The 24315-nt window shown below is 46.0% G+C and overlaps 1 protein-coding gene across 2 annotated transcripts; it reads right to left on the bottom strand.

Moving 5' to 3' along the window:
• Positions 1-6299: 6299 nt before the first annotated feature.
• AQP3 (aquaporin 3 (Gill blood group)) lies at positions 6300-24085 on the bottom strand. 2 transcript variants are annotated; one of them, XM_038402473.2, is made up of 6 exons: positions 23816-24085; positions 13443-13569; positions 11887-12024; positions 10178-10296; positions 8991-9208; positions 6300-8281 (listed from the first exon to the last, which is right to left on the bottom strand). In XM_038402473.2, the coding sequence occupies exons 1-6, from the start codon at positions 23921-23923 to the stop codon at positions 8116-8118; spliced, it is 876 nt and encodes a 291-aa protein (XP_038258401.1). In that variant the 5' UTR covers positions 23924-24085; the 3' UTR covers positions 6300-8115. The 2 variants fall into 2 exon arrangements, with proteins under 2 accessions (XP_038258401.1, XP_038258400.1); XM_038402472.2 differs by lacking the exon at positions 23816-24085 and adding an exon at positions 18628-18871.
• Positions 24086-24315: the final 230 nt, after the last annotated feature.

Below are 24315 nucleotides of genomic sequence, written 5' to 3'. Positions count from 1 at the left end.
CCCTCCTGCGGCAGGCCACAGCACAACTGGTGCTCCTGCCTCAGTTTCCCCTTCATTCACCGGTGGGAAGGAACATGGTCTCTCTGTACCTACTTCAAAGGCCTGCCTCTGAGCATAATTTGTTCATGTTCCGTGATCCATCGGACCCTCATGACAAAACCATTCTCCCAAATCCCTCAAGTGCAACAGGTTCAATCACAGGCCGTCCACCTGAGAGTTACTAGAGTCACTTCTCTCCCGCGACGTTGCCACCACAGCCCCCAAGTCAGGTTTTCAGCCAGAGAGCTCCCCATAGCATTCCACTCTCCAGGCCTCCTCATCTGTGAGTCTTACCCCAGCTGCTGGGATCCACCCGCCAGCACTACCCTTGTGACCAGGCTTGACTTCCCCTGGCCAAGCTGGTTCCTCCCCTTTGCCCAGGGGCCTCTGCACCAGCTTTCCTGTAGCTCAGCAGGGTTCCCCAGATCCAGCCAGCCCTCCCCAGCAACTTTCTTCACCTTCTGGTCTTCCCAACAGGTCCTTTGTACCAGCACTCATCATCATAAGTGCTCTCTTTCCCCAGTCTCCCAGTAACTCTTGCCAGCTCTCCCCGGCTACTTCCTGGCTTTCTCTAGGTCTACTTTCCTCCTCACCCATCCTTCCTGTCTCTCTCCCTAGGGCCCAGGTGCCCTTAATTAAGCCCACTTGGGAGGCTCCAACCAGTCACAGGTGCACTGGCATCTTCCTCTTGAAAGTGCCAGTGCCCTGTGGCAGCCTGCTTGAGGCTTGTGAGGTGCTCAGACACTAAGTACTTTATACAGGGAGACTTAAGAAGTATTTCTCCATGGGGCTGCAAGGCCTGTGTCATCAGGCTGCTCTGTCCTGTGGCAGGCCATGGCATGACTGGCGCTCCTGCCTCAGTTACCCCTTCATTCACCCGTGGGAAGGAACATGGTCGCTCTGTGCCCATTTCAAAGGCCCACCTCTGAGCAGACCATTGTTCACCAGTATTAATGTGGGCCATCTGGAAAGGGCTGTGATGCCAGGATCATTGGAAACTTATGCTAGTTTTCTGCAACCTGGAACTTTTTCTCCCAGGACCACTATGGACATTAATCGTGTTGCCATTACCCCTGTCATTCCGGGAGACCCAGCTTGGCCTTTGCTTCCCTGGCTCGGGAAACCATTTACTGGGCACTTGGGTAGACAGGAGAAAGGAGCCGTTGAACTCTCCCAGGAGGAGCTGCAGAAGGAGTGGAGTGTGCGCCGGGAAGGCTGAAGGGACGGTGGATGTGCCCCATGGCAAGGCTAGAAGCAGCTGGGCAACATCTGCCTAGGTGCTTGTTGTATTTTGCACAACCTCTGTGGGAGCCAGGTGGGAGAGCATCCCTGACAGACGGGAGGAGGAGGGGCTGAGACTTCTGGAATGATCTGAACAGCCAGAGAGGCTACTTCTGCTACATGCCGCAGCTGGCCAACACGGCAGCACCTTGACGGTAGCTGGACCAAAACTGTTTAAATCCCCCTATGCAGTTGTACTGTAATATAACCCACCGCGCTGATTGGAGGAGGTCCCCTCTGCAGCACTGTTAGGCTGGATCTCTGCCTCGTGGACCTCCGGTGCTGTCTCTGCCAAAGCATCAGCCTCAGGGGTTTGCAGAGATCCTGACTGCTTGTGGCAATCTCCTCCTGCCTGGGGCCCTGGCCAGGGGCCACTGAGGACTCAGCAGTGCTGTCCGGAACAGGCTGGGGTTCACTGGCAGCCTCCCTTGCAAAACACCCAGTCTAGCGAGTTCACCCAGAAGTCTTGTTACTGGTCCTGGCATCTTATAACTGCTGGCGCGCCAGTCCTTTGCCATGGCACTGGCCCGTGTCCCAGAAGAGACCCACACACACATTTGGTTTGGTTTGATATGGTGATGGTGTGGAGGCCAAAACTACAACTAGGTTCAAAAGAGAATGAGACAAGTTCCTGGAGGATAGGTCCATCAATGGCTATTAGCCAAGATGGTCAGGGATCCAGCCCCAGGCTCTGGGTGTCCCTAAACCTCTGAGCGCCAGACAGGGAATGGATCATCTGATGATTGCTCTGTTCTGTTCATTCCTTTGGAAGTATCTGGCGGGGGTGAGTGCAGGAATTTAAATTGGACTGCCTTTAGGGGGCACATTAGCATAACGGCCGGGGACTAGGTCAGCAGCCATGGCTGAGGCGATGAATGGCATCAACGAGCTGGAGCATCATGCATCCAGGGCTGGGGCAGCGAACAGAGGTCAGACACCGGGGCTGGAACAGCCACCGGGGCTGGATCCAGTGCTGGAGCAGAAATGCATATTTTTCAGATGACTATTGGGGGGACGTATCCCTGCTTGCTCCCCCTTGTGCACACACCTGGGCATTGGCCACTGTCAGAAGACAGAATACTGGGCTAGATGGACCATTGATCTGACCTTGATATGGCCATTCTCATGTTACTGTATATTTTCCATTTTCGGAAGACTGGTATTTTCCATTCTCAGAAGACTAGAAAAAGGCTAATATAGTGCCCATCTTTAAAAAAGGGCAGAAGGTGGATCTGGGGAACTACAAGCCTGTCAGTCTCACCTCAGTCCCTGGAAAAATCATGACAGGTTTCAGAGTAGCAGCCGTGTTAGTCTGTATTCACAAAAAGAAAAGGAGTACCCGTGGCACCTTAGAGACTAACAAATTTATTAGAGCATAAGCTTTCGTGAGCTACAGCTCACTTCATCGGATGCATTTGGTGGAAAAATCATAGAGCAGGTCCTCAAGGAATCAATTCTGAAGCACTTAGAGGAGAGGAAAATGTACAGGAACAGTCAGCATGGATTCACCAAGGGCAAATCATGCCTGACTAATCTAATTGTCTTCTATGATGAGATAACTGGCTCTGTGGATGTGGGGAAAGCAGTGGATGTGTTATTCCTTGACTTTAGCAAAGCTTTGATACGGTCTCCCACAGTATTCTTGCCAGCAAGTTAAAGAAGTATGGGCTGGATGAATGGACTATAAGGTGAATAGAAAACTGGCTAGATCGTCAGGCTCAATGGGTAGTGATCAATGGCTCGATGTCTAGTTGGCAGCTGGTATCAAGCGGAGTGCCCCAAGGGTCGTTCCTGGTGCCAGTTTTGTTCAATATCTTTTTTAATGATCTGGCGGATGGCGTGGACTGCACCCTCAGCAAGTTTGCAGATGACACTAAACTGGGCAGAGAGGTAGATATGTTGGAGGGCAGGGATAGGATACAGAGGGACATAGACAAATTAGAGGATTGGGCCAAAAGAAATCTGATGAGGTTCAACAAGGACAAGTGCAGAGTCCTGCACTTAGGACGGAAGAATCCCATGCACCGCTACAGACTAGGGACCGAATGGCTCGGCAGCAGTTCTGCAGAAAAAGACATAGGGGATACTGCAGAACTGCTTTTGGGCTTTATAAGTAAGTGCATTGCCAGCAGATCGAGGGACGTGATCATTCCCCTCTGTTCGACATTGGTGAGGCCTCATCTGGAGTACTGTGTCCAATTTTGAGCCCCACACTACAAGAAGGATGTGGAAAAATTGGAAAGAGTCCAGTGGAGGACAACAAAAATTATTAGGGGGCTGGAGCACATGAATTATGAGGAGAGGCTGAGGGAACTGGGATGGTTTAGTCTGCAGAAGAGAAGAATGAGGGGGGATTTGTAGCTGCTTTCAATTACCTGAAAGGGGGTTCCAAAGAGGATGGATCTAGACTGTTCTTAGTGGTAGCAGATGACAGAACAAGGAGTAGTGGTCTCAAGTTGCAGTCGGTTGAATATTAGGAAAAACTTTTTCACTAGGAGGGTGGTGAAACACTGGAATGGGTTACCTAGGGAGGTGGAAGAATCTCCATCCTTAGAGGTTTATAAGGCCTAGCTTGACAAAGCCCTGGCTGGGATGATTTAGTTGGTGTTGGTCCTGCTTTGAGCAGGGGGTTGGACTAGATGACCTCCTGAGGTTCCTTCCAACCCTGATAGTCTATGATTCTGTTATTCCCAATATTCTTCTCAAACATTTGTGATGAAATGATCCAGCTTTTGCGTCTCTTTCTTGGTAAGTTGCCATGTCTCACTGCTATATGTTGTGATGGCGATAATAATTGCTTTGTACACGTTCAATTTTTTCTTGAGGGAGATCTTTTTGAGTTGCCAGATGTTTCTGAGTCTTCCAAATGCAGCATTTAAATGGGGAGGTGATAACTGGCCAAGATGACCCCGTAGCAGTAGAAGACACACGAGGTAGACAGATTTCAGAGTAGCAGTCGTGTTCGTCTGTATCCACAAAAAGAAAAATTTGTTAGTCTCTAAGGTGCACCAAGTAGTCCTTTTCTTTTTAAGGTAGACAGAGAGGCTGACTCAGGTGTGCCCCCAATGCAGTGTGGGATAGTAGTGGGAGGACTGTCAGAAGCCAAAGATCAGAGGGGTAGCCGTGTTAGTCTGGATCTGTAAAAGCAGCAAAAAGTCCTGTGGCACCTTATAGACTAGTAGACGTATTGGAGCATAAGCTTTTGTGGGTGAATACCCACTTCATCGGATGCATGTCAAAGAATTATTTCAAAACGGGGATGCAGCCACACCTACCTTATTAAAGAATAACTCATTCCACATTTGAGTTAGTGCACTCACAGAGCGGATTAATGAATGAGATGCCAGAAAATTTTGGGGGTGTGTGGAGGAAAGGCTGTTCATTGTGAAAAAACTCAAATGAATTTTTTTGCAGTACAGACATCCCTTTAGCCTCCATCATTCCTTCACCAGTCCAGCTGCATCACGTGTTCCCTCCACCCTTGCATTTCTCTCCCACATCCATCTCTCCAGCCTAGCTGCACCTCCCTCCCTGCAGAAATATATGCCAGACCAGCAGCCCATCAAATAAGCTCCTCCTTGGCATGTTTCCTCTTCTGATGTTTCAGTTTGTGTGTGCCACTGCAGCAATAACCTAAAAACATCCTGATTTGGCCACATGGATGCAACCTGCCTCCTTGAACCTCCCCCTCCCCCTGCAGTTTCAGTTGGATGCATTATTCTTTGTCACTTCTTGCCCCTAAAATAAATTGAGGTACAACCTCACGGTGTGCAGTTAAACTGCTGCTGTGTTGCTCCCCAGAAGTGGCTGCATGTCAGTGGTGGCTAAAATGTGTCCCTGTACATTTCTGTACGATTCTGATTTTAACTACGCTGATTTGATTCCATTTCAGTGGAGTTACTCCAGATTTACACCAGTGCAAGCGAACTGGACCCATAATTTTGCATATGAGTTTGTTAATTCTGTAATTCACTTTGGGAGCCTCTGGACTCAAAAGTGCTGCATAAAAGATATTATATTCACTTTCAAATTGTGGAAACTAGACACACCATTTCATTGCTGTAGCTGGGAGAATTACAAATAGACAACTGATATTCCATTGATCAGTATTGATCTTCATCATGACCTAAACCAGGCTGAAAGTCAGAAAAGGAAAGGTAATACTTGGGTATTTCACTTTCCTAGATTCCATATATTGTCAGGCCAGAAGGGGCTCATACGCTCATCCAAGCTGACCTCCTGTGTAAACCAAGCCCAGTGATTCCTGAATCTAGTCCGACAACTTGCAGTTTAACTAGAACATCTCTTTCAGAAAGACATCCCGTCTACACTAAGACTCCAAATGAAGGAGAATCCACCACAACTATTGGCAATCTGTTCCAGTAATTACCCTCACTGTTAAAAAAAAAAGTGTGTTTTATAATAGTAGATTTTGTTCTTATTTCAAAATAAATTTATTACAAAAGCTTAAGAGGACATTTACAGTTGAACAAAGTGATGAAGAGGTATCTTCAGAAGAACTCATTGGGTTGACACTGAAGTATGAAAGAAGGAAAGAGGACTCTATTTTTAACAGTAAGGCACAAATTAAAAGAATAGCTTTCACAACAATTTTCATTCTAGGTATTTAACATGAGTGCAAGCTACAACTTAATAGGAATGCCAGCTGCTGTTGAAGGTGCCATCTGAATGCAACATTACAACTTCCTTTTCCCTCTTTAGTTTCATAAGAGTTCTAAAACCATGTACTAAGATTTTGTGTAGACTAAAACACTCTCTAATCTGCCATCCTTATAGGGTTACCATACAGATCTTTGTTGCACATGGAACAGACATCTCTTGACCTTGGATCTGCATATGCACCTAGAATAGGGTTAATCTCTTCCAAATTAAACTAAAATGAGCTGAGATTCAAAGAAAGCTCTGTTTATTTCCTCTGCTATAACTGCTCCTCTGATACAAGCAAGAACATGATGCTCTTCATTTCTAAAGGGTGTTCAAAGCCAGCATGGATTCATCTCATCCTGTGCTTTTCCTTGTCTTTCAACGAACCTATGAACCAGTTCCCTGTGCACTCTATGGGGCTGGCTTCTTGTTTTGTGTATTAACAAGATTAGGTGCATGATTTTACATCTGCAGTAGGTCCCTCCCATATCTCTGATCTTTGCATAACCTCACCTTAGCACCACAAACTACAATTCAGAAGGAAAGGAATACAGCATGAAGGTAGCACTCAACTACTGTGCCCAATAAAGTTAGATTTCCCTTTCCTTTTACAGATTCTCAAGAGATGAAAGGGGGTGAGAGAATTTTTATCAGGCATGTTATTGTCACTGATGACTTTCCAAGTGTCAGAGTTTACTGGAAATGGTTTAAAAATAAACAAAGTAAAATTGACACAGTCATTTTACAATCTCAATATTGACACATACAAAAAAGCACAAAATAATACAAAATTTTACTGACTGTAAATATGCACTGTATATGAGAAACATATTGAAAGGAATTCAGGCACTAAAGGAACAGCTATCAAAGGGGTCTCTAATAATATGATGCCATGGGAATCAGAGATTGACAACATGCCATCACTGGTATCAAAGAAGGTCAAATAGAATGGCACAATGGGAACTAGAGATTCTCTGCCAAGATGGCATCATGGATATCAAAGACAATCAAATAACATGATGCCATGAGTACTGGAACTACAACGTGGCACTATGGGAATTGAGATGCTCTTACAACATGGTGCCATGGGTATCAAAAATGTTCTAATAACATGGGAGTTTCTCCCAACATGATTGAAAATGCAATGATAGTATTGTAAAGCAGGTCAGTGAATAGACAGCTGCCTTATGTCACCCTTGAATTAACTCTTCCCTGTCCTGGCATTATGTACATAAAGCTAATGTGAAATTTACATGAACAAATACAGCCTTATCAAGAGTCAAGCACCATGTTTTCAATCAAACATGACTATAAACTTGGAATCCTGTATAAGCCTCTCTAATAAGTAAGAATCACTAATGCATTCAGGAAGGCAGCTTTCCCAGGCAAGCTTCTGGTGGATTAGTGTTTTCCTAAATCTTGTCTTCAATGACACAGTGAATGCTGAGGATCAAATATCCATGTGAAGAGGGCTTGTAAACGTTTTGTCCTAGTACAAAATTAAAGTCAAGTGCATTGTTGCTTTCTCTCTATTGTGAAGTTTTATCTAGGCAAAGCCTGATTGATGTGGATCTTAATTCTATGCTATTAATGGCATGCACTACAGATTTAATGGGCTACAGTCATCCCTAGTGTAACACCGTTGACCACAGTGGAGTTACACCAGGAATGAATTCAACAGCAGACTGCAACCGCCTGCTTCTCTTTTGCCTTTAGATATTTTCATTCGTTGATCTCAAAGCCCTTTATAAAGGTGGGTGTGAGGAGGTCTCATCGTCCCCACCCTGCCGATGGAGAAACAAGCTCAAAGAGGTGAAGTGATTTGCCTGAGGTCACGCAGTAAGCCAGCAGCAAAGCCTGATTAGAACTCAGGTTACCTGAGTCAGGTCTGAGCTCTAACCACTTGACTGCCCTGCCAAACCCCCCTTTACCAGGATGAGACTATGTGGTGCCTTTGGCAAAGGCTCATGGGCAAATTTCTAAAGCAAACGCATCAGGGTGTACAAAGAAACTAGGACAGAATATCTCAAGAAGTGGAATCTCTTGTTGTTCTTGAACCTTTCTCCTTCTTCTCCTTCTCTTCTTTGGTTCCTGCAGTCCTGTGAAAAGTGTCCATATCTGCCAGCCTCCTCAGACCCTTTCCTTATGCTTCACGTCGGCCAACCTGACATTTTCCTGCTCGGTGGACGGAGGCGGCTTTTCGTGGCATCCAATCATCAGCTGGTAAACCAGCACTCCAGCAACTGCCCCAAGGAAAGGGGCCATGACCGGGACCCACCACCACTGCATGCCAGTACTGAAAGACACAAGAAAATGAGAGATGAGGAATGAGTAGCAGGACATCAACCAGAATAACCCAAACCCTGGGCATCTCAGAATATTTTCAATGATTTTCAATCAGACATAGTCTTCTAAGTGCCTGAGGCCCTTTTGAAAATGGGATGTAGGTACCTAAAGTCATCTAGGTACTTTTGAAAATGTTCACCTTGAATGGCCCAAAGAACTGGGGCTCTCTCTGGCTTTGCTGTCACCCTATCAGAGAGCCGTGACTTCCTAAGAGCGAGCATGAATGCAGCCTTTTAAGAGAGCGGTCGGTGCTGTCCCACCCACGTCAGTAGGACGAGGACTTTACCCCGCCCCTGTTATTTCCCCATCGCTTCCATTTGGCAATAGCCATGAAAGTCTCCAGACGAGCTTATGTTCAGGGAACAGCTACCCTTCCCACACTTGCTCCCAGGCCTACTGCTTGATAGCAACGCCAGGGCATAAGCTCTGATCTCTGGAAAGGGCTCTACTTTGGCTGTTTCTCATTGCTCAGGAAATCTCCAGGGAGATTAATGCCTTTTAGGAATGTTAATGTGACCCAAAGGTGCCTCAAAATGCAGAGACTGCTTAAGTGTCCCTTTCTGATGGCCACTTCCAGAAGTGCTTGGGTGAGTTACTTTTTGGCCACCGTGTGCCTTGATCCCATCAGATCTGGTTAACCCGCGCTACATGACACTTACGAGAACACTTCCATGCCCCAACCAGCAATGGAGGTAAAAAGACGAGGCCCAAAGTCCCTGGCTGGGTTGACGGCATATCCAGAGTTGAAGCCCATGGATGTCCCGATAACCAGGACCACAAAGCCAACAGTGAAAGCCTCTAGGCCCCGGGGGATAGGGTTGTTGTACGGATCCACAATAGCCAAGACGCAAACAATCAAGGATGCTGTGCCAATGAACTAGCAGGAAAAGGAGGGAGAGAGACGTGGTTGAGGTTTGATCAGTCTTTTAACAAAGTCACCTAGCTATTGGGTGGAATACTGCACGTTTAGAACTTATCCTCTGGAGTGACAAACAGGGATAGTGAAGGATGTGATCCCAGTAAGAGCAGGGGACATGTCCAGAAAAGAACCCACCCTTAGCAATAGCCTCATGGAAACATTTGGAGCAGAGAATGTCTCTTTTTCAGTGAAGCTACTTAGGAGTAGAGAGCTGGATTTTTGAGTTCCCATGAGTCTAAGGATGTCCACCAAATGCATCCGATGAAGTGACCTGTAGCTCACGAAATCTTATGCTCAAATAAATTTGTTAGTCTCTAAGGTGCCACAAGTACTCCTTATCATTCTTAGCAGCGTCAGTGGGCAAGACTGCACCGCAAGGAGGACATTAAAAAGGACTCTAACAGCCTGCAGTGATACCACCTCAGGCTAGGATCTCACAAGCTAAACAAGGCCAGTCCGGGTTGACACTTAGAAGGAGACCAAGGTACCACAGAGATCCATATTTATGATTCCCCCCGTTACTATTCCTTCTGTAGGTATGCCCCAGCATGGTGTTTAGTGGCACTGTGTGTTGGAAGATGCCACTTTTCTGGAGATAAATAAAACCAGGGTTCTGCCCCTTTGTGATCATTAAAGGTCCTAGGGCACTTTTTACTAGAGTAGGGGTCTTAGCCTTAGTGCCCTGGCCAAATTGTAGTCTGTTTCCACGTGCAGGCCACACTGTGGCCACCAATACCATTAAACCCTGCTGTATCCAGGTGCACTCCTGCACTCTGATCCTCATGCTGACCAGCGGATTATTGGGTCCCAACTGGTGAATATTACTGATCTAAATCCCAGGAAACGCAGCATTGTTCCTCTTGAAATTGAGTGAGAGGCCCAGGATTGTTCTGCAAGGTCTCTTACCAGCACCCCCAACTCTCTTACCTGGTCAAAGAATCCATTCACTACATCCAGATGCTCAGACGGGTATGTGGCAAAAATGCCAGCGGTGCCATTCTGTCCCACTACAAACAACTGGTTTTTGCCAAAAGCCCATATGGCATCTAGAATGGGAAACAGGATTGGGTCAGTCATTCATCGCCTGATTGTTCAACAGCATAGCAGAATCCGGGGTAGAGAGTGTTATTTGGGAAGCCTAATTAGTCTTCTGGACTTAAAACCTACCAATATTACAATAGAGAATTACCATATTTGTCTATCATACACATTCCTGCAATACAGCCAACTGCTGCTCAGCTGTAGGCTACCATGGGCCCTATGACTTCCTCAACGCCCTGTGTAGACTGCACAGGCTTAGAGTATAGTATGAATAATCACGTCCCATAATTCAGTAACACTTAACGTTGACCTCGGTCTTTCCTGTTCTCTGACCGTGATTTAGTCATTTAGTCCCCTGAGGGCTGTAACAGGTTGATCTCATTCCGGTTGTTGGGTTTGGTGTGAAGGTAGCTGGGTGGATGGTGTTGGTGGCCTGTGATATACAGGAGGTGAGATTGGATGATCTGGGGTCCCTTCTGGCCTTAAACTCTATGACCGTTACAGCAGTGGGCAATGCTTTCACCTGAGCCCTTCTCGATTTAGAGATGATAGTGAGCCGGCGTTTCTGTGCAGGTATGCATGCGCAAGTCCCATTGACTTGAAGGGGAATTAAGTATGTGTATCTGAGGCCAAAGTCTGGCTCAAGGAATTGTCACTGATCTTTAATAAAATTGATTATTTGATTAACAATTGATTATTGAGAATGTTATTCTAATTTAAACAGCAGCAACTAGAGGTATAAAACCACTCTTGCAAAGCAGTTAGTAATAGAGCCTAATAACCTACTGGTCCTGACTGTGCCACACAAGAGGGGCTTGTCTGCAGGGCAGCACGTTGCGGTCTATGGGGATGTGAATTGTAGAGCACTCTATTGGGTCGTGCTCGAATTACCTCCTGTAGGCCCTGCTGGCGTGAGCTGAAAGGTACCTAGATTGCATTGATGTAGTCCCATTTCAAACAGGATTACGTTCACGTGAACTAGGTGCCTTTTAGTTCATGCCAGCAAGGTCTACCTGGGGCAGTTAGAGGGCAACATGTTAGCACGCTCTATTATTCACACCCTTGTGGACCTTACCATGCTGCCATGTAGACAAGTCCTAACCAGCTCATTAAATCAGGAAAACTGGATCAAAAATGCTGATAGTTACTGACTGTTTGCACTTTGTTAGGTAATGGAGTTAACTGTTGCCTTGCTGTTAATCCTTATTTATTCTCTCTCTTGGCTGTGTAAAACAAGAGGAGTTAATTGTTATAGGCTGCGTGTCACCCCAGGGGCTGCCAATCAGGAGACACAAAAACACCAGTCATGGGAGGGCTCTGAATAGAATTTCCTTGACGGGACAAAGCCAGCTGTCACAATGTTGTTGCTTGAGCACATATCATTGTGCCCCAGGTGAAGACGCTACATGGGGTCTTGCGAATGATTTAGGGAGCTTTGAATGTGAGATCACCCTGGAAAAGCCCTAGAGATACTAGGATGGCCATCAGTCCTACCACAGGAAAATGCTCCAATTTGGATCAGGAAGATATTTTTTACAGCATAAGAGAACAGAGTGAGAGGGATGGCATAAAAGCCAAGTGGTTTGTTCACTTACCGAAGTACAAGCCAAAGACGATGCCCGCTCCTAGGAAAGCACCGAGGGTTTGTGCCAGGATGTAAATAGGCAGCTTAATCCACGGCTCCCGGGCCATGAGGCACAGAGCAAAAGTTACAGCAGGGTTCAAGTGGCCACCTGGGAAAGAGTTTCTCGTTAGTGCGTTCTGGGTGCAGGATCTGACCCCAGAATGCATGAAAAGGGACCAACACGTTCAGAAAGACACGCCTGCATTCGTGTAAAAAGCGCAGCTGCTGGTGCACTCTGGGACTGTGTGTGTGACAATATCCTCCAGATCAAATTCACCCACCAGAACAGCAGCTCAAGGCCCATACGCACTCTAAGCCCCACTGAAACCCTTGAAGGAGGTGCAGCCGCTGAAAACCAGGCCAGATATGTGGCCCTGTTCAATGGAAGATATGGGTTAATCCATGTGCCCAGAGCTAGGCAATACCTGGTCTTTAAGGAAAAACACACTGGATAAAGCCCTTGAGGATGTACTGCAGGGAATGGGATTGGGGGAAGGATTAGATGCTCTAATAGGCCTTTTTCCATCTCTAATTTCTATGACCCAGTGAGGCTCTCAGCAAGAATGAGTTGCTCTCTCTAAATCTAATCTATCTATCTATTTGTCTATGCCATTGACTTCCAACAGTGATAGTCGTGTCCACTCACATTGGTTCTCCTGTGCCAGAAGCTGGCATTCCACAACGGGGTGGGTGGACAGTTGCAAAGAGCAAGAACTATTGAGAAACAAATGACAAACAAAGGGTTCTATTCTCTCCTCAGTGTGGGTTCATCGGTTGCATGCACACAGAGAGGAAACTATGTTATTAACTATGAACAGGGCCCTACCAAATTCATGGCCATGAAAATATGTCACTGACCATCCTTACTTCTGGGCTGCCTTCAAAGCTGGGTGGCTGGAGAGCGGTGGCTGTTGGCCGGGAGCCCAGCTCTGAAGGCAGTGACCCGCCAGCAGAAGCGCAGAAGTAAGGGTGGCGATATCATACCATACCACCATTACTTCTGCACTGCTGCCTTCAGAGAGTGGTGGCTGCTGACTGAGGGCCCAGCTCTGCAAGCAGCAGTGCAGTAGTAAAGGTGACAATACCATATCAGGCCATCCTTACTTCTGCACTGTTGCTGGCAACAGCGCTGCCTTCAGAGCTGGGCTCCCCGCCAGCAGCAGCCGCTCTCCAGCTGCCCAGCTCTGCATGCAGCGCTGCCACCTGCAGCAGAGCAGAAGTAAGGGTAGCAGTATCGCAACCCTTCCTGCAATAACCTTGCGATTCCTCCACAACTCCTTTTTGGGTCATGACCCTTACAATTACAACACTGTGAAATTTCAGATTTAAATAGCTGAAATCATGAAATTTATGATTTTCAAAATCCTATGCCCGTGAAATTGACTAAAATGGACCGTGAATATGGTAGGGCCCTAACTATGAAGCAATGCTCTTTGACCTTTGAATCCCCAACTGCGCATGGCCAGGAGCTTAGAGCAAGAGGGAGCCCTAGGTTTCCAGCAAAGCCGTGAAATGGAAGCCACGTACCTGACACTTGCCCTGCTATCAGAATTCCAAGTGTAACAGCAAAGCCGAAGGCCAAGTTCACTGTCAAGAAGCCCCCGTGGGTTCCTCTACTGAGCACAACCTGAGCGACTGAGCCACAGCCAAACAACTGAAAGAAGAAAAGAACTGATTAAAACTGGCCCAGTGGGTTTTCCTTCAGGAGCAAGAAACTGGCCCAGGACTCCGGAGTGCTTTCCACTTGAGTTCTCCAACCCAAGTACGTGACCAACTCCACTATCCGCGCTTGTGCTGCAGTACAAAATGAGAAAGGCTGCAGGGAAACTTGCTGGATTGGGTGGAAAATGCCAGGGAGGAGGGTCAATAATTTGCCAGGGACTTGACCACCCCCATCTTCTGAAGCCTACAAAATATTCTCCCTTCTGGTCTTCAAGATCCTCCATGGGTTTACCAGACTGGGGGGGAGATGTAGCTCAGTGGTTTAAGTATTAGCCTGCTAAACCTAGGGTTGTGAGTTCAATCCTCAAGGGGGCCATTTAGAGATCTGGGGCAAAAATTGGGGATTGGTCCTACTTTGAGCAGGGGATTGGATTGGATTAGATTAGATTATATGACCTCCTGAGGTCCCTTCCAACCCTGATATTCTATGATTCCAAACCCCTCTTTGCTGCCTCTAGCCAATTCTCTGGTCTCTTAAAACACCAAACTCTTTTGTTTCTCCACAGTGGCTGGTATATCCTTCCTCACAGCTGCTTCCACCAACTCCCTTTCCTGATTATCAGCACCTAGCTGATTCCTTAACCCTTTCCAAAGCCTCCCACTCCAAGACCCATCTCTTTGCTTGGCCTCCTACTTATCCAAACTCTCCCTTTAATAAAACCACCAAAATCTTCCTCCAGAGACCTCCAACTTTCAACCATTTTGCCCTGCATCTCTCTTTTCTCCCTTGCCTACCACATCTAGGGACACTATATGATGCATTTAAACCTACTGTCCTTCTTTATATGGAACTGAAATCATTGGAAGTTTGGGGTATGGACTGCAAACAGGATCAGTTCATAGTTTGCTGGCATTTGCAAAGATGACTATACATGGCTGGAAAACATTGTAAGGACAATACCTTTGATATAAGGAATTCCCAGCAGCAGGGCAGCTGTCAGCAAGGCAAAGCTTGGATGGTATAAGAGCACTGTCTGCCATCAGCTAATGCTAGGATTTACACAGCAGCTCAAACACTAGATTACAGCCCGCAAACCTGCTTAGGGGGTTTAATGCTGCACAGAACACAAACCTGCCTCAGGCAACCACAGACATTAAACGCTTCAGTCCAGGCACCTCATAAATTACACCTTGTCTCTGGCATTGTGAGAGGCGGTTTGCCTTACCTCTTCCTTCTGAGGGCTGGGGACTGGAAAGTATTTGCTGCAGGGGCGGTTATTGGCAAAGGGTGATAAGCGCTGTTTGCTTGCCATTAAGGGAGGAAGCGAGCTGCAGCCCAAGGATGTTTGCGCAGGACAATCCCTCATTTCCGGCCCATGTGCAAGAGCTAAACGGGTCTCTCGTCCTCCTTGTCCCACTCCACTTCGCTAGCAATCCAGCCCATTTCAGACTTGCACTGGTTTCTGAATCAGAGCAAGGGGGAGCCCCTCCCAACCTCTTCCACCTGCAGTCCTCCCCCGACCCAGCACTCCTGCTGGGGAGCGGGCTTGGGGAGCGGGGGCTTCCCCCACTTCCCAGCAGGAGCACCAGATGGGCAGCTGAGTGGGTTGGGGCATGGGGATGCCCATCTTTCCAGGGCCCTCCAATTGGCTTGGACCCATGGGCATGGGCTCCGTTGGCCTAGTGGCTAATCTACCACTGAGAAAATCTGGCCCTAGGAGCACAGAAGAGAGGCAGGCAGGCTGGCATTTAGGGCCAAATTCTGCTTTTGATGTGCATGTCTGCATTTTTATTGGGCTCCAGCAAATCAAGCCAAATCTTGATCCCAGTGGCTTCCACAAGACACACTCACACCATACACACACACACACACACACACACACACACACACCTTTCTATCAGTTGCATTTGGCCCTAGGAATCAGTTTAAATTGCACTCACCATGATTGCTCCAGCAAATGATTTGTTGTCACGCAGTTTATCATGGGTATGGCTACACAGCCGCTAGACACTCGAGCTCGCTGTGTAGATGTCTGGGCTCGGGCTGGAGTCTGAGCTCTGAGACCCTGCAGAGTGGGAGGGTCCCACAGGATAAGTCCCACAGTTGTTTTTTTGGGGGGGAGGGGGGGGCTGTAACTGTATTCCAGCCACCAAAACTGTGGGATCAGATCATTGGTTGGTGTAAATCAGAGGAACTCCTTGTGGTCAATGGTCAGGTGAGGTCTGACCCCAAATATCCAATAGTGTGGTTCTTCTAGGCACACTATGGGTCACAACACAGAGAGGGGTACCAAGCAATTAAGTAATTTAGAGAGAGAATAAATCACTATTGCCAGCATTCTGATAATTATTGTGTGTGTGTGTGTGTGTCTGTATATATACACACACACACAGAGATGGCTGTTATTATCACTATGTATGTCCCAATACGTATAAACAGTCAAATTCTGCTCCTAAACCCCCATAGTCGATCACAGGGCATGTGGTCAGCGCACATATTGTAATTGTGATCTGCCAGGCTGATCGGAGGACAGAAGTTTGCTTGTGTCTTACACTACCTCCTCCGGCAGATTTCAGTCTCACCTACATTTCCCAACCCCTGAAAGTTCTTTTCTCACAATCCTCCTTTGCACAAGACATGACACTAAACAACACCTGAACATTGTGCAGCATTGCCAGTTCTCATGCTTTTATTGCACATCTCACAATATTTGGTGCTTTTCTTGAGTCTCCAGCTCCTGGAGTCATGTGATTATATGTGAATCTCAGCTGTTTTTTAAAGTAAGTTTCTAGCCCTCCTGGTTGCAGAGAAAAGTGTGAAAACATGAACCAAATGAAACCTAAAGGCTCAGAAAGCAGAAGGCTAATCAAAAGAACTCAGCATGTATCATTTTCAAAAAAATCTCTCATGATTCTGATCCTGATTTATGATTTCTGAATGCCTGGGATTGGCAATATTATTTTTATTCTTAATGAGACAGAGAGTAAAATGCAAAATGTAAATGAACTTAAATGTCTCGATTTTCACCCTGGCCAGGCTAAACAGCTTTCCATGGACCATTTAAATGATGCCCTAGTTGTTTTGTAATAGATCCACATTGACTAGGTTCTAAATGCAATTCACTAGGGCCATGGTGAAAAGTTTTCCATAGGAACCTGCTGCTAGGGATGATGTGTGCGAAATATGGAGAAGTTGAACCCCTGCTCTGTTGACTTTAACTAGCTATTCAAGATCCAGCATTTTCGTGGTACCAATAAAATGTCACACCCGCCATAGAAATAAAAAGCTACAGTATCGAGGTTTGCATCACGCACTCTTGCATGTTCTGCTATTGTATTTCATGTCCCTTATGCTCCGCTGGATGATTTAAATGATTATTTTATTAGTATTAATAAAATGTACTAAACCACTTCACTGTGAAGTATTAACATTACTCCCACATGTATTTATTAAGTTAAATCTATGCATTTGAAAGATCAGGCATCAGATGACATATTGTGTCCAATTCTCAGCACCGCATCTTTGGAAAGTTGTGGACAAATTGGAGAGCATCCAGAGGAGAGCAACAAAAAACAGTCAAAAGTTTAGAAAACCTGATCTATCAGGAAAGGTTAAAACAACTGGGCATGTTTAGTCTTGAGAAAATGTGGTGGGGACCTGATAGTCTTCAAATTTATTAAGGGCAGTTATAAAGAGGACAGTGACCAATTGTTCTCTGTGTCCACTGAAGGTAGGACAAGAAGTAATGGGCTTAATCTGCAGCAAGGGAGAGTTAGGTTGTATATTAGGAAAAACCTGATAATAGAATATCAGGGTTGGAAGGGACCTCAGGAGGTCTCTAGGCTAACCCCCTGCTCAAAGCAGGACCAATCCCCAATTTTTGCCCCAGATCCCTAAATGGCCCCCTCAAGAATTGAACTCACAACCCTGGATTTAGGAGGTTAATTCTCAAACCACCTATCTATCCCTGTTTATAAGAACAGATTGGACAAACACTTGCCAGTGTCAGGGATGAACTAGGTTTACTTTGTCCTGCCTCAGCGCAGGGGGCTGAACTTGTAGAAGGTCCCTTCCAGCCCGACATTTCTATGATTCTATGTCCGTGACTATCTAGGCATGGAGGGACTGATTCCACACTTGCTGAAGTCAATGGGAATCTCTCCACACTGATTTCAAAGGGCTTTGGATTAGGCCCTGATAGGGCACTCAGCAGGGCCCCATCTGAGCACCAAAGGCAGTGTAATGCAGCAGATGTACCCCAGGGGGTTCCAAAGCAGCAGCTGCCCAGATATTCTGCCCAAATACTGCCCTGTCCTACAGAGTACTGTCCACACCAGTGCAGGTCGGTGTAACTTGCATTGCTAGCGGTGGTGGCTTTTTCACACCCCAGAGCAACATACTTTATATGAACATATGCGATAATGTAGACCTGCCCTGAGATTAAAAAAACCCCACACCTTTCTTAGCAAAGAAGACCAGGCCTGAGATTGGAACGGTCCAGAGCTGACTAAGGAAGGTAGTACAAGACTTTGGCAGGAAACAGAAAAGGGTAAATAATACTGGAGAGATTACATAACCTATGGGTTTATAAACAGCTCTGGAGAAGAGTGACTCTGTTTGCACACCCAAGAAGGGATAGTCACCGGTATTCTTCTACACAACAGCTCTCTGAATAACCTTTCATTGCCTAGTGGCTGCTCTTTGCACCTTCAAAGGAGCTACAAAAGACCTGAATGTATTTGCTCTTGAATTTACATGGCCCTGATTCCTGGATTAATCTGGGAATGCTTTGTAACATTGCCACAACCTGACCCAGCAGGAATGTTATCGTCTGAGTAACAACTTTTCTCTTCTGCAGGCAAATAGAGCAGGGATTAGGCAATGAACCTTGTGTAAATCTAGCCTAATTGCATCATGAATGGGAAGGAGATTCAGATTGGGTTGCAGCCTGAATAAGGCTGTTGAAAACCCTTGAGCTGTGATAACAGTTTGAATGAGGAAGATTTTAAGCAGCTCCCTGCAGCACATGAGAGTTAAACTCCTACTCACAATGAGAGTTAAAGCTGGAGCCCAAACAAGGGACTTTCTCTCCAAATGAGTGAGGCTGGGTGGGTCTGGGACCCTCATCATGCAGCTGGCTCCAACGCCCTGTTCACCCTCTTCTTTTGCAAAGCCGCAGCTTGATCGAAAGCCCACTGAAGTCAAAGCAAAGCCTCCCTGTGAGTCAGAGGGGTGGTTCTGGTGCAGCTGAGGGCAGAATCTGGCTCCACGGAGTTTTGGGAGTGGCCAAGGGAGAGTCAGTAACAAGGTGGTTTGTAATGGATCTTTCTGCATAAGAGTTGGAATTCTCCCCCTGTGCAGAAGTGCAGCCCAAGGCTTATGCACCACTTAAGAACTCAAGAGATAAGAGGGCTTAAGTGGGGCTTATGTGGTACAGGGATCTTGCACAGGGAAGAGTCTGTTAAGACAGAATGTATCGGCTCCTTTTTTCCCCCACTAAAGCAAGTTCAGCCATTCCCCACTGATTTGTGGTAGAAAGGCGAATGCACAGGACAAGGGATTAGGAGCTGGAGTGCCATTTCTAGCTCTGTCACAGACTTCCTGAGATGTCTTGGTCAAGTCATTTAAGACCTTATCCTGCTGCAAGGAAGGAATACACTGAATACTGTGGACACAGGATCAGGCTGTTAATTTGTGCCTCATTTCTCCCATCTGTAAAATGGGGAAATCACACTCCACTACTTTACTGGGGTGGGGGTGGCCTCATTAGTGCTTGTGAAATGCTTTGAGAGCCTCAAATGGACGGCACTAGAAGGAAGGTGGTGTTATTGCCATTTCATTAAATGACTTCCTTGCCCACAAGACACGCCCACTACAACCAGTTTTTCAGCACTGTGCTATTATGACCTGCATGTGACATTTTTGCTGGTGCTCAAAGTTGATTGAATTTACACAAGTTTTTAAAAACTCTAGCAAAATATTAACATAATGCAAGGGCCATGCTTAGCAAGACTGAAAGCAAACCAGACTTTCCAAGTCCTATATAAAGCAAATATGGTGTAGCAAACTGCCTAGTATGTTTGAGTACTGCTGCCCTCTACTGGATGGAATCAGAACAGCTTAACTATGTTTCATAGACCCTATACTGCTAATAACTGAAGAAGATTCTCCTTTACTTTTATCCCTACAATCACACTATGAAATTTAGGTTTCCATGGCATATGGCATAGTTACAACCATGAAATTCCAATTTGTAACAGTAAAGTCTTTCATCAGACCAGTCCTGTTTGAAGAATGACCAAGGGAGTTGGATTCAGAACTGCTCTTTGTTCCTTCCTTGTGTCTAAACAACAGTGAAAACCAGCTAATCCAACAGGCAAAGTCCATCAGAGAGCCAAACTATTATACCCGCCAAATATGAAGGAAACAAAGTCTGACCTTTTCACTAGCTCCCGTATTTAAAACAAAGTAGGTCTGTAACAGATGCAACCCTTTTATTTTAAGCAGGGTGCAAAAAAAAGCTGGGCTGATAGAATTTTTTTTTAATTGGCTCCTACAGTAATAATACAAACAACAGACAACGTGTGAAATTTGTTTGATATTTGCATTGCTTAACTATTGCCAGTAGGGGGCACACTGGAGCAGGCAAGAAGGTACAGCCTCAGGGAAGTGAGCTTACAGGAAAAAAAGATTGTAATAATTTGTTGAACTGCACAAGCACTGGGGCATAAATCTCCCCCTCCTAAAATGAGAAGCAAGATGGCAGTGACTGGACTCTTTAGGGAAGGTAAACTAATTTCCTTGGCTTCTTTTGCTGCTCGATTTCCCTGATTATATATGAAGAAGGAATAGTTTTTCACACGCTCCCCTAACAGTGTTTTTGTACCATGCACAAAGACATCTGTTGCAGGGTAAGGTGCCTCTCTTAGCGCTGTGATCTCTGTGCCAGCAAAAGGTGAGAGATCTCTTGGGAAGAAACTGGGCTCACACCCATTGCCTTTGGGTGTCACAAATCTTCCATTACAAAGCACAGGTCTAATGTTAAGTGCGCAGACCTACTCCTGTTGAAGTCAATGGAAGTTTGACCTCAGTGAGAGCAGGAGCAAACCTTAAGCCTACCCTCCATATTAATCTTAATGTATCCTAAATCTGGAGAGATGGGGACAAATCCAGCCAACTCTGAGCCTGATCCTACATCCCTTGCAGAGCCAAAACCCCCACTGATGTTAATGGATGCAAACAGAAGCTAGGATTGGGCTCTGTGCGAGCTTAAAAATGACCCTATCAAAATAAACATATTTCACTTACACGTGATCACATGCACCACTCCACATACCAGCCAGGTGAGAGTCAGCCTGCTATGAGGGCAGCTTACCTAGCCCGGGTGTGCTCCCACCAGACAGTATTGTTCCTCCAGTGGAGACTGCCAGACTCAGAAATAGTGTCTGAGTGTTGGGGATGGGAAGGACCAGAGGCAGATACATGTGATCGGTTCCTATCCCAGGATTAACCAACCCTACCTGCTACCAGGCTTACATGGAAAGGAAAACATGGGCCAATGTTCTCAGAGCCTCTGACTTCGAGACCTTTTTGTTCCAGTCAGACCCCAGAACAAGGGATGATCTGGGTTTGAGCGTAAACTGAAAAAAGCAAGAAGGAAATCATCAGCCTTTCGAAATGGCCCTTTCCTGCCTCTTCTCGGACAGCCAGAGATCCCACTGCATTAAATACAGCCTCTAAATACACTTAACAACATGAGGGGAGACTGAGGCAGCAAACAGCGTGGAGTGGAGCAGTTTCCCTGCACTGAATCTCTTTGGAAGGTGCTCCTGGCTCCTAACCCCAGATTGCAATGCAATCCATGACATGTGTGACGCCCAGCCCCACCCCCCACCGGGTCTTCAGCAGATGTATTTCCAAGAGGAGTTATAAGAAAAAGTTTGTCATTTCTACAAACCCTGTAAGCACGAGTTCAGAGTCTGCAAGCCTGACTCTAAATCCTGCCTTTTCTTTGCTAACCCTTTCTGAAAGCTCTGTCCAAAGCACTGACCCATGAATGCCTTGCCTCCTCTACTCATTAGAGCTAGTAAAACACAACAGGTGATGTGCCTTGGGTTGTTCCCATTGCCACTTTCCCCTAAAGCCCCTAGAAGAACACATGGATTTTCCTGGAGTTGTACAGGAGGGGCCTGATCCAAATCCAAGACCCCTCACCTCCCAAATGCCAGGGGATTTTGGATCAGGCTCTGAACAGCTGGAATTAGCTTGATTTTCTTTCCCTGCCAAATAGCACAGGCGATTCAGAGACAAAAACTGAACAAGCATTCAGTCAGCTCCTGCCCATCCTTATTCCAAATAACCCTTTCAAAGCAAAGCATGGCCACTTGGTTGCAAGTAGCTAGTGTGAAAGCTGGTCTTTCCACAGATAAAAAAAATTATGCTATGGGAAACATAGTGTTCCCATGAGAGATGGTGACATTTTACTGTTTCTCTTGAGCAGCAAGATATACAAAGATACATCAGGCTCTCTGCCCCCGTTGCTTTTTAAAACACTACAGGCTGTGTCTTTCCATTTACGGGAGGTGGCTGGAGCTCCATAGAGCTTTTCAAAGTTGCCACCACCCTTTGCTAGTCCAGCTGCTGAATAATTTCCAAAACCATTCTGATCTCAACTGATGTAAACCCACAGTAGCTCAGCTGAAGTTGATGGAATTGCTGGGGATTTACACCTTGGTAAATGAGATTAGAATCTGATCACATATCTTCAAAGTGATGCACAAACATTAACTGGCCAGTACTGGAATATCAGCAAATTAGACAAATTACACCTGTCCGCAGTGTCATCTATAGACCTACCTACCATGTATGGAAGGGCCAACATTTTCAAAGTTGGATGCCTAGAGCAAGACACCTATATCCATATTTAGTCACTTAAACCGTTGTCCTGATTTTCAGAGATGCTGAGTACTAGCGACTACTATTGAATTAGGCCTGGTCCACACTTAGAAATTAGATCTACCTAGCTATGTGGTTCAGGGCTGTGAAAAATTTCTTGTGTTAAGCACAGTAGTTAGGTCGACTTAACCCTGCAGATGCAACTAGGTCGATGGAAGAATTATTCTGTCAACCTAGGTACTGCCCCCTCAGACAGGTGAATTAACCACATCACTCCGTTGTGGTAGGAGCATCTACACTACGGAGGCATAGCTGGAGCAGTGTAGCCAGAGCACTGTAACCATGCCACTGTGGTGTAGACATACCCTTAGATTGCAGTGGTGGAGCTCAGTTCTCATCCCTGTATCAGGTCACTTATTGATTTAAATGGCTAGATATAGACATAGGTTCCCAACTTTAGGCACTCAGGTTTGAACCCTTTCACCCAGGCGCCTATTGTCTTTGGGGTCTGAGCACTGAATCTTTTGTGTCTATTTACCATTGAAACATATGATGGGGGACAGACAGCTCCCCAATCCTAGACATGTGGCAAGCAGAGGTAGGCATTCAGCCAGCCTGTAAGACTGGGTTAGTATTTTGCAGTGAGCCTCCAAATAGCCCTGCTATTCCCCTCTCACTTGATCCCAGGACAGGCTGTTGAGAACTGTTATTAACACTTTCAACATCAGCACATTTTTAAAACAATGCTTTAAGAAAAACAATCCAAGAAGAGGAACTTTCCCCTTCATGCATCTTCTCCCCTTTAGATGGTTCTTTAAAAGGTTCTTTAAAGTTCAGACAGTTTCAAGCATCAGGGAAGTACATAGAGGTGTGAGGGCAATTTCCTTCCAGGAGACGCCTTGTAGTAATTTCCACATGTGCCTCCTTATTGGATCTACTCTGCTGCTCATACATACCGAAGGTGAAATCTTTCAATACTTCAAAAGATTCATACATCACATCGAACTGGAAGCAACTCTAAAACTGATTGGTTACCAACTTTCATACATTATTTCACACAGCACATCAGGGTTTTACTACTCTAGACCCCATGAGTCCTCTCGTCAGTTTCATCACTGGTGTAAATTCCAGGGATGAATGTGGCTCCTTTGTCATAGCACTTTAGCTTTGCATCCAAATTACTGCAATTAAACAGTACCCAGCAATCTTAGCCAGGTTCGTGAAATATTAACGAATAAGCCATGTACGATGTAGTATGTTAACGTTTTATTGCAACTATGCCTTAATAAAAAGGTTTCAAAAAAACCACAACCGTAACCTAAGTAGTAAAAGGCAGACTTACCACCAGAATCAGGGTCCCCAGGCACTCAGCCAGTGCTTGCCTCATTAGTTTGTTTCTGATCCTCAGCATCTCTCCAATTCTAGCAAGAACTTCCTTTTGCCTCCCCATCCTGGCTGAGATTTCCTTCTAGCCCTGCTTTGGCTCAGAGGTGGCTGGCTGGCTTTCAGCTCTTCAGCCTGGTATGTGTAACTTTTATCCTTCCAGCCCTGTGTTTGCTTATAAATAAGTTGAGATATCCCTGAAACACCGCCCCTAAGTAACCACACCCCTCCCACCCTCTTTGACTGCAACTTTTTGTTCTCAGCATGGGACTGAGGGGGTGGTTTGCTTGGGGTTTTTTTTATTATTATTATTACTCATATAGGCAGGCTGCAGACGTACGAGCGTCAGGAGCTCTGTAAGGAGACTGAAGGGGAGGGGGAGAACAGTGCAAAGACCTCCACATCCTGATTGCATTATTTCTGTGCCCTTCTAACAGCACAGACAGCTGAATCTGCCCC

This window comes from Dermochelys coriacea, chromosome 5, assembly GCF_009764565.3.
Source record: "Dermochelys coriacea isolate rDerCor1 chromosome 5, rDerCor1.pri.v4, whole genome shotgun sequence".
NCBI lineage: Eukaryota > Metazoa > Chordata > Testudines > Dermochelyidae > Dermochelys > Dermochelys coriacea.
Note: the sequence above shows the minus strand (reverse complement) of the source record. Positions and strands in the feature narration are given on the sequence as shown.